Raw genomic sequence first — 10647 nt, 5'->3', positions numbered from 1 at the left:
TCCAGATGTCTTTCCAAAAGGAACATATTAGTTTACATTCCCACCAGCAGTGCAGGAGTGTTCCCTTTTCTCCACATCCACGCCAGCATCTCTGGCCTACTACCTAATTTTTTTGGAGGATTTGATGAGTTAAGCCATCTGAAATGTTTTATATGTTACCTACTATGTAGAAAAATGGATGTTATTGTTATTCAGATTAGATATATTTTATTGGCTATAGTTCTCAAGGTTTCTGACAATCCTGATTGCTATTATTAATATCTGTTTTCAATGTGTGCTCCTGGGGTTTATGGAGAGGCTATTTCATGAGGTCCAGCAAGTCAAAACTATGTTCATAGTAACATGAGGCATTCTTTGGCCTCCTCATATTTATTCTTTCATGAGTGTCCAGTGGAGTTTTGCAGAGGTTACCTGCTGTGGGGTGACCTCATCACTCAGAAGCCTGAAAACTGGTGTGCCTGTGTCTTCCTGTGTTTTAAATTTTTCTTCATATAAACCTCTAACATTGTTAAAACTCAGATTTCACCTTAAAAATGCGAACAATGTAATCTAATTGTATGTGCCTTCATACTAATCTGAAATATGAAAATTAAAAATTAAAAAAAATTGGGGAGGCAGCTTCCCACTTGGATCCCCCTTCCACTGCCCGAGGTTCTGTTTCCCCCCTCTTTTGTTTCCCTGGTTTTTGCTTATCAGTCTTTCCATCAGTAAACTCCATCCTGTCACTTAAAAAAAAAAAGAAAAGAAAAATACTTTGTGCAGTGGCAGAATCATAGCCAATGAGGTTTATCCAAGGTGCAATTATTGCTAATTGAAAACTTTTCCCAATACCCTGTTGTGACAACTTGCAATACAGTCAGCACTGGCAGTTTTTGACCAATAGGACATAGCTGGACAGGCAAATTGATAAAGATACATGAGAGAGGATTTATTAGAAGAATTGGCTCATGTGGGTTCAGGGGCTAAGAAATCCCAGGATAGGCCTTGTTCAGGCTGGAGACCAAGGGAAGCCAATAGGGTGGCTCAGTCAAAGTCTGAAGGTATCAGAGCCAGGAAAGCTGATGGTACAACTCTTACATGGAACTCTGGGGAACTGCTGAAGCAAGTGCCAGAAGAGCAGAAGCAGAAGGGCTTCCTAGCTGCAGAATACAGAACACTTTTCCTTTGCCTCTTTGCTCTATCTGGGACCCTCAGCTGACTATATCATGCTTGCCCACATTAAGGAAGGGTCTTCTTCACTCAATCCCCTGAGTCATATGCCAGTCTCTTCTGGAATCAGCCTCACAGATATGCCTAGAAACAATGCTTTACCACCCATCTGTGTATTACTTTACCTAGCATAGTGGATACTAAAACAAACCCACAGAGATTTGTGTTCTACTCTTGTCATCCCTTGGTGATGACATCATTATTTTGGGTTATTCACACTTTTGGTGCCAGAGTTCCTAGAGCAATAAAAGATGAAAGAAAAAGATTAAAAAGTAAATTTTAGGAGTGTAAAGGCATTCTGATGTCAGATATTTAAGAACTGTGATACCAATTTGATGCAAATATGGGCCTCTAAAACAAGGTCTTCTGATTTAAGCACATTGAGTATCTTGTTTTATCACATAGAATGTGAAGCAATTATTGTTACAAAAATATAGAATCCCTAGTTTACACAAGGGGGAAAATGGTTTTTGTTTTGTTTTGTTTTGGTTTTTTGAGAGAGAGCAAGACACTAAAGATATAGAAGTCATAACAAAAGCTTGTTGAGTAACCAGATCTATATGTTACCTCAGATTGTAAGTTTTCCACTTACAATTTGAGTAGCCTTGGGAAGTCACCCTGTCAGAGTTCAGTTTCTTCACTGTCATAGTTTGTTTGACTGCTATAACAATATGCCATATAGCATGCATGGCTTATAAACAATAGAAATTCATTTTCTCACAGTTCTGGAGGCTGGGAATTCCAAGGTCCAGACAGATTTATCTCTAACATGGGTCTCCTTCTTCGCTTTTACATGGCACCTTATAACTGTGTTCTCATCTGGTGAAAGGGGTGCAAGGTGTCTCTGGAGCCTTTCTAATGAGGGCACTAATCCCACTCATGAGAGTTCTACCCTATTGACTTTATCACTTCCCCAAGGCCCCACCTCCTAACACTATCCCCTTAGGTGTTAGGATTTCAACAGTGCCGTTTCATGGAAGATATTCAGATCATAGCATTCACATACTACAGGTGTCAGGATGCCAAATTGCAGGGTTGTAGATTTGGTAAGATTTTATGTCTGTCTTTTCCTTCACTGGGGGCCCAATGAATAGGAATTTAATATAAATAAAAATTGGAGTCTCATGTGAAAACACTTGTCTTGGGAAGTTGTCCTTTCCTGAAGTCCTGGGCATCTGCCTTCTGATAACAAAGTCTCATTTATGTGGAAGATGTGGGACTCCATGGATGTGACTCAGAGAACTAACCAAAGCAACAAGGAAGCCATTATTGTTTCCAATAACCAGACCAAATGCAGGGTGAAAGTCGAATTCCGGAATTTGACCTTCACCTTTAAATTTGAATTATTTGAATTACTGGATTCAAATACATCTGCTTCATTTTCTCCTGCTGGAGCAAGGACTGACCATTTCCTTTTGACTTTCCAATATTTCCACTGACAGAAGAATATTCCCTTACCTTCACCACTAGTTAGAATACTGACCCAGATTGGGTCACAAAACCATGCTCGGGGGAGAAAAGTTAACATGGCAAATCCTGCATTAAGTCTCAGTTCCATGATCTGAAGGTTTGCTGGAAACTACACAAGTTGAACAGCCTTGTACTCTCTGACTCAGCCATTCTTTAAAACACTCACCAAAGATGTAGGAAAAATGATAACAATGCTGCTCATAATGTTCCTAGATGAAGACCACCCTAATGCCCAGAAAGAGTAACATGGATGTCCAAATTGTAGTGCATTCACAGCATGGAAAATTATACATCAATGAGAATGAAGTTTCTTTCCCTAAAACAATGTGAATGAATCTCAGACACATAGTATTGAGTGAAAGGAACCAGACATGAGGGTATGATTCAATGTATATGAAATACAAAAAGGAACAAAATTAATTTATGGTGTGAGGTGCCCAGACAGTAGTTAGTCCCTGGAATGGGATAGGAAGTGAGACTAGAAACAATACATTTCTTTCTTTCTTTTTTTCTTGATACAGAGTGTTATTCTGTCACCTTGAGTAGAGTGCCATGGTGTCATCATAACTCACAGCAATCTCACACTCTTGGGCTCAAGCCATCTTCTTACCTCAGCCTCTCAAGTAGCTGGGGCCACCGGCACCTGCCACAACATCCAGCTGGTTTTTCTATTTTTAGTAGAGACAGGTTCTTACTCTTGCTTAGGCTGGTCTCGCACTCCTGAAATCAAATGATCCCCTGCCTGGGCCTGTCAGAGTGCTAGGATTATAGGCATGAGCCACTCTGCTGGCCTAATGATATGTTTCTTATATAGCTGTCAGTTATATGGAGTGTTTACTTTATGAAAATTGACCTATCTGTACACAAATGACAAATGTACTTCAAAAATGCATATTAATAGGTGCAAAACAAGCAGTATATCCATGTTCTAGAACAGTGTTTTTCAACCTTTTTTATCTCATGGCACACTTGAACCTATAGTTAAACTTCTCTGGCACACTTATATTTATGTTAATCAAGAAAAATAGTTTAAAAAAAGAGTATACTTACTGTTATTTGAACTTCTTTTGAAAATAATTTGATGGATGTTCTTTAAAAATTTTTCTAAGCACCACAAAGATCCTCTCACAGTACACCAGTGTGCCACAGTGCACCCATTGAAAATCATTGCAATAGAATATCATTCAGTCATGAAAATAGGAACAAAGTCTCAATACACAGGTGCTACAGCATAGATGAATGTTAACATCATCTTGCTGATTAAATGCAGCTAGGACAAAGGGCCACATATTTTATGATTCCATTTCTAGGAACCACCCCAAATTAGCAGCTCAGTGGAGACAGAAAGCAGGGTATTGCTTGCTTTACTTCCCGAGTCTGGCAGTGAGGGAGAATGCAGAGTGTTTGGTTAATGGGAACAAATTTTTCTTTAGAAATGATGAAAATTTGGGAGAACTTTGCCACCCTGAGCAACACAGCAACACTTCGCCATTACAGAAAAAGAAAAATTAGCTAGGCATGGTGGTGTGTACCTATAGTCCCAGCTGCTGGGAAGGCTGGGGAGGTTGCAGTGAGCTATGATGATGCCACTGCTTCTAGCTCAGGTAACACGATGAGATATCTCTCTCTCTCTCTCTCTCTCTCTCTCTGTATATATATATATATATATACATATATATATATACACATACACATATATACACATGTATACATACACACACATATATATACACACTTATACATATATGGGAACTAGATACAGGTGATGATTACACAACATTGTGAATGTACTAAATTCCACTGAATTGTTCACTCTAAAATAGTTAATGTTATGCCATTGAATTTCACCTGAAATAATTTTAAAATGCAATTTTTACTTGAATCTAAAACTTTTATTTATTTATTTATTTTGTAGAGACAGAATCTCACTTTATCACCCTCCATAAAGTGCTGTGGCACCACACAGCTCACAACAACCTCCAACTCCTGGGCTTAGGCGATTCTCTTGCCTCAGCTTCCCAAGTAGCTGGGACTACAGATGCCCGCCACAATACCTGGCTATTTTGTTGTTGTTGTTGCAGTTTTGGCCAGGGCTGGGTTTGAACCCGCCATCCTCGGTACATGAGGCTGGTGCCCTATCCACTGAGCCACAGGCACCACCTGAATCTAAAACTTTTAAAATGGGAATATCAGGGAAAGTTTGAAGTTCTCTGAGAGTTTATTTAAGTTGCCAAATATTTATACTGTTAGCTATTCATCAGGATCTTTTACAAAATATGATAACTAGATGAGGCGATAGTTTTGTTAATTACACTGATTTGATCACCCCACATTATAAACAAGTATCAAGACATCACTTTGTACCCCATAAATATATACAATTATTATCTGTCATCAGCATCTTAATCTGAATGCATATTCTTCCCCACATATGCCCTGCTGGATCCTTACTCTGACATGGTCAGCATTGTACTGGTCACCACTGAGAGTTGGCTGTGTCTTGTTTCAAAAAAAGGAGTCATCTACATGGAAAAGGGTCCCAATCTTTATTGATCAGAATTATCAGGATTGAAAAGGATGGAATTCTATTTTGAGAGGCAGATGATGAATCAGTAACTTTATCTCTTCGAGAACATGGAGACTTTTCTAAGTACTGTGGAGGAAAAAGAGAGGTTAGAATTGGTGTCATTGAGTGCTACCCTGCAAGGGTCCTTGTCACAGTCTGTAAATCACCCTGACTGATAACTTATTTTTCTTTCTGATGAGAGCCTTGCTCTGTCACCCTAGTTTGATTGCAGTGGTGTGATCATAACTCACTGCAACCTCCAACTCCTGGGCTCAAGAGATCCTCTTGCTTCAGCCTCCGGAGTGGTTGTGGTGGTTGTGGCTATAGGTGTTTGCTGGCCACCATGCTGGGCTAATTTTTTTTGAGACCAAGTCTCACTCTTTTGCCCCAGACTAGAGTGCTGTGGTAGCATCAGCCTAGCTCAAACTCATAGGTTCAAGCAATGTTCCTGCCTCAGTCTCCTGAGTATCTGGGACTACAGGTGCCCACTGCAGTGCCTGGCTAATTTTTGTATTTTATTAGAAAAATGTATCAAGAAAAATGGCAAAAAAAAAAAAAAAATATATATATATATATATATATATATATATTTACTGTTACTTCTATACCTTTAGGCCCTTAGGCTGGTTTTGAAGTCCTGAGCTCAAGCAATCCACCCACCTCAGCCTCTTAGAATGCTAGGATTATAGGCATGAGTCATCAGGTCTGACCTTACATGCCCAGTTAATTTTTAAATTGTTTTGTAGAGGCCAGGTCTCGCTATGTAAAATTATTTGTAGAGGCCAGGTCTTGCTCAAGCTGGACTTGAACTTCTGGCCTCAAGTGATCCTCCAGCCTTGGCCTCTCAAAGTGCTGAGATTACAGGTGTGAGCCACTGACTCTGACTTCCTTATGTCTAGTTTAATACTCTATTTTACTGGGCCTTTCATCCTTCAATTATAACTGAGGGATATGTTAGCTGTTCGTTTGTTTGTTTGTCTGTTTTTGTCACCATGGGAACCATCTCCTTACATATTTGTGCTGATATCTAATTTTTTCTGTAGGACATATCCTATTTTAGCCACTGTAGTAAGGCCTCTCAAATCAGAAGGTGGCAGGGGAAGAAGGAAGAAGAGTTATTTTCACAATAAATAGAATTTCTATTCTACAGACTGGAAGTAGCTGGTTAAAGGGCATGGTTGTTTATTGACAAACAGGGTCAATGTGTCCCTATTTACCTGGGAATGGTGTGAGTGAAGGCCCTGTGCCCTCCTTTTATCTGTTAGTCTCAGGGAAGACTCTCTTCTCCACCCACTCATCCTGTCTTATTCTGGCATCTACTTCTAACTAATATTTTGTATGACATTACATTCCACTTCAAATCTCTTTTTACAAAAAAAAAATTGGAAAAATAAGGAAAGGAGGAGAAAGAGGAAGAGCAAAAGGAAGAAAAAGAAAAGCAGGCCACAGTATTACAGGTGTTCTTAATCAGGTAGTATTCTGAGTGCTTTGTAGCATTTAATTACCTTGATCTTTAGAACCATCCCATGAGATAAGTTTAATGAGTGATGTCATTTCATGAATGGTTACCTATACAATGTCCATTTTTTAAGCAAGAAAGCATCAGAGGAAGGGAGTAGATGGTGAATTTAATCAGTGTGTTGGCTCCACGGTTGTCTGTTTTTAGCCACTGCACAGTAAGTCCTCTCAAAGCAGAAGGTTGCAGGGTAAGAAGGAAGAAGAGCTATTTTTACAGCTCTAAAATCAGACATCCCTTTAGAAGGGGAGGGATAAATCCCTAGGGAATCTTCTCTTGAGATCAGGTTGTCTACATTCTGGACAATATAATCAGTGAAACTACCCAGGTGCAGGCAGAGCTTGTTTGCATGCCACTTTGTGCTTGCAGACATTGCCTGCTTTGAAAACTGAAAGTCTATGGCAACTCTCCATCCAGCAAGTCTTTCATTTTTCCAAAGGCATGTGCTCACTTTGCATCTCTGTGTCTTATTTCAAGAATTCTTGAAATATTTCAAACTTTTTTATTATTATTTTATCTGTTATAGTGATCTGCACTCAGTGATTTTTGATACTATTGTGATAATTGTTTTGGGGCACCATGAAATGCACTCACATAAAATGGTGTATTTTTTTAAGAGACAGAGTCTCTCTCTCTCTCTCTCTCTCTCTCTCTCTCCCTCTTGCTTAGGCTGAAGTGCAAAGGTGGGATGATAGCTCTTCAAACTTCCAACTCCTGGGCTCGAGCAACCCTCCAACTTCAGCTTCCTAAGTAGGGGACTGCAGGTGTGTGCCACCACATCCTGCTAATTTTTTTTCTTAATTGTAGATATGGGGGTCTCACTAAGCCATCCATACTGGTCTCAACCTCCTGGCCTCAAGAGATTCTCCCTCCTCAGCCTCCTGAAGTTCTGGCAGTACAGGTGTGAGCCATTGCACCTGGCCCTGTTAATTTAACAAATAAATATGTTCTCACTGCTCCACTGACCAGCTATTCCCCCATATCTCTCCATTTACTCAGGCCTCTGCAGGGAAAATTGGGGTTAGGCCAATTAATAACCCTATAGTGGTTTCTAAGTGTTCAAGTGAAAGGAAAAGTCACATATGTGTCATTATTATTCAAAAGCTGGAAATGATTAAGCTTGAAAACCAAGACAAGTGAGGGGATTCTGGGAAGATGGCCAACTGGTAGCAACCCTGGTCAGAGGCTCCTGAGCAAAGGAAGAAAACTGGTTGGAATCAGAATCTATGAAGCCAAAGATGGGGAGCTGAGCCCAGAAAGAAGTTCAGCAAGCTGTAAATCCAAGAAAGAGCATTTAAGAACACAAAATACAGGTACAAAGCGGGTCCCAAAACTGCTTGCTAGAGCCACCTGCCTCCCGTGGGTGGCAGGTGGCCGCAGAGGAGTCTCCTGTGCCAGGAAGGCACAGAACTACTAGCTAGAGCCTTGCGCACCCCACGGGCTGCAGTAGGGGAGTCCCCCACTCTGGGAGGGCCCAAAACTACTTGCTAGAGCCATGCATCCCACAGGCAGCAGAGGAGACCCCTGCTCCAGGGCTCTGGGCAGGTCCAGAACTGCTTGCTAGAGCCACAAGCCTCCCACGGGTGGTGGGTGGCCACAGAGGGGTCCCCCTGCTCCAGGCAGGCACAGAACTACTTGCTAGAGCATTGTGCACCCCTGTGGGTGACGGTGGAGGAGTCCTCCACTCTGGGAGGGCCCAGAACTGATTGCTAGAGCCACGTGCCCCACAGGAGGCAGAGGAGATCCCTGCTGCAGGGCTCTGTGTGGGTGCAGAACTGCTTGCTAGAGCCACATGCCTCTTGTGGGCAGTGGGTGGCCACAGAGGAGTCCCCTGCTCCCGGCAGACACAGAACTACTTGCTAGAGCCCTGCACACACCCACGGGTGGTGGCAGAGTGGTCCCCCTCTCTAGGAGGGCCCAGAAATGCTTGTTAGAGCCGCACCCCTCCTGCAGGTGGCGGGTGGTCGCAGAGGAGTCCCCTGCTCCAGGCAGGCACAGAACTAATTGCTAGAACCACATGCATCCCACAGGCCGAGACGGAGGAGGCCCCAAATTTCAGTGGGCCCAGAACTGCTTGCTAGAGCCACGCACCCCACAGGCGGCAGAGGAGATCCCTGCTCCAGTCCTCTGGGTGGGCCCAGAACTGCTTCCTAGAGCTGCACACCTCCCACAGGCAACAGGTGGCCACAGAGGAGTCCCCTGCTTTGGGCAGGCACAGAACTACTTGCTAGAGCCACACGCACCCCACAGGTGGTGACAGAGGAGTCCCCCACTTAGGGCGGGCCCAGAACTGCTTGCTAGAGTTGCACGCTTCATGGGTGGCAGAGGAGATCCCTGTCCCAGGCTCCTGCTCTGGGCAGGCCCAGAACTGCTTGCTAGTGCTGCGGGCATCCCACGGGCAGTGGCAGAGGAGTCCTCCGTTCCAGGCAGACCCAAAACAGCTTACTAGAGACACACACACTCAACGGAGGCCAGCGGAGGAGTTCCCTCTCCAGGCACCTATGCTGGGTGGGCCCAGAACTGCTTGCTAGAGCCACGCATGCCCTGCAGGTGTCAGTGGAGAAGTCTACCGCTCTAGGCCCAGAACTGTTTGCTAGAGCCACATGCATCCCATGGATGGAGGTGGAGGAGTTCCCCGCTCTGGGCTCCCACACTGGGAGGGCACAGATCAGCTTGCTAGTGCCACACACATCCAATGGACAATGGTGAAGGAGTCCTCCACTCCCCCCCCCACCCAGCTACTCTGGTGGGGCTGAACTAGGACTGATCTGGTCGCTCACGTACCCTGCAATACCACTGCCATTCCCCCACAACCCAGCTGCTCCAGGGTGCTGAACTAGGACTGATCTAGCCACTATAGTTTCCCTTTTACACTGGTTGCCCCAGAGGGGCCAAACTAGGACTGATCCAGCTGCTCCCAGTCTCCTGTCCCCTAGTCGCCCTGACAGTCTGAATGAGGTCTAATCTGGCCACACACACTCCTGTGCAGCTGCTGCCATTCCTCTGCACCCCGGTTGCCTCAGCACCCAAGAACTGGTAGAAGATAACAGACACACTCTGCCTGTTTCTCTGGGCAACCAGAAGAAGCCACCAACTGAACAGTTCTGATAAGGCCTCCAAACAAGGTAAACTCAGCATGGGGTGGAATCAGCGGAAAAACTCTGAATAACCAGAGTAGATCAACTCCCCCAAGAAAATGGATCTGAAAGGTACGGTGGAATCCCTCCGTAACAGAGTGGAACAGGCAGAAGAAAGGATCTCTGATACTGAAGACGAAGCTTTTGAAGAAGCCCAGGAGTGCAAAGATCAAAAGAAATTGAGACCAAAAACAGATCTCACTCTCAGAGAGCACTCGGATAATTTGAAGAAAACTAATATTCACCTTATAGGAATCCCTGAAGGTGATGAAGTTGCTTCACAAAACATAGAGGCTCTTCTTCATGAAATTATGAAAGAGAACTTTCCAGACATGCCAAGAGATTCTGAAATTCAGATAGCAGATAGTTTCAGAACCCCAACATGACTCAACCCGAACAAGACATCCCTCAGACACATCATAATTAACTTCATCAAACATAAGATGAAGGAGAAAATTCTGAAAGCAGTCAGATGTGAAAAAAAACCATAACCTACAAGGGGAAGAGTATTAGAATGACAGCAGATCTCTCGGCTGAAACCTTTCAGGCTAGAAGAGGATGGTCATCAACTTTTAATCTCCTAAAACAAAATAATTTTCAACCCAGGATCCTGTTTCCAGCTAAATTGAGTTTCATCTATGATGGAGAAATTAAATACTTTAACGACATCCACATGTTGAAGAAATTTGTCATAACTAAACCAGCTCTCCAGGAAATTCTCAAACCTATCCTCCATAATGACCAGTGCA

The 10647-nt window shown here is 43.2% G+C and overlaps 1 protein-coding gene and 1 pseudogene across 1 annotated transcript in view; one reads left to right on the top strand and one right to left on the bottom strand.

Moving 5' to 3' along the window:
* The first annotated feature begins 750 nt into the window (after positions 1 to 750).
* On the top strand, positions 751 to 932 carry LOC111722689 (annotated as a pseudogene).
* A 4272-nt stretch (positions 933 to 5204) lies between these two features.
* Positions 5205 to 10647, bottom strand: part of LOC111722688 (binder of sperm protein homolog 2-like) — a 15948-nt gene continuing 10505 nt past the window's right edge. Inside the window, exon 5 of the mRNA XM_023509033.1 lies at positions 5205 to 5332. Within this exon, the coding sequence (XP_023364801.1) occupies positions 5326 to 5332 (7 nt within the window). The 3' untranslated portion in view covers positions 5205 to 5325. The remainder of the gene's footprint in view (positions 5333 to 10647) is intronic.

Source organism: Otolemur garnettii, unplaced genomic scaffold, assembly GCF_000181295.1.
Source record: "Otolemur garnettii isolate 467f Iridium unplaced genomic scaffold, OtoGar3 scaffold00317, whole genome shotgun sequence".
NCBI lineage: Eukaryota > Metazoa > Chordata > Mammalia > Primates > Galagidae > Otolemur > Otolemur garnettii.
This window is presented reverse-complemented; position numbering and strand designations above follow the sequence as displayed.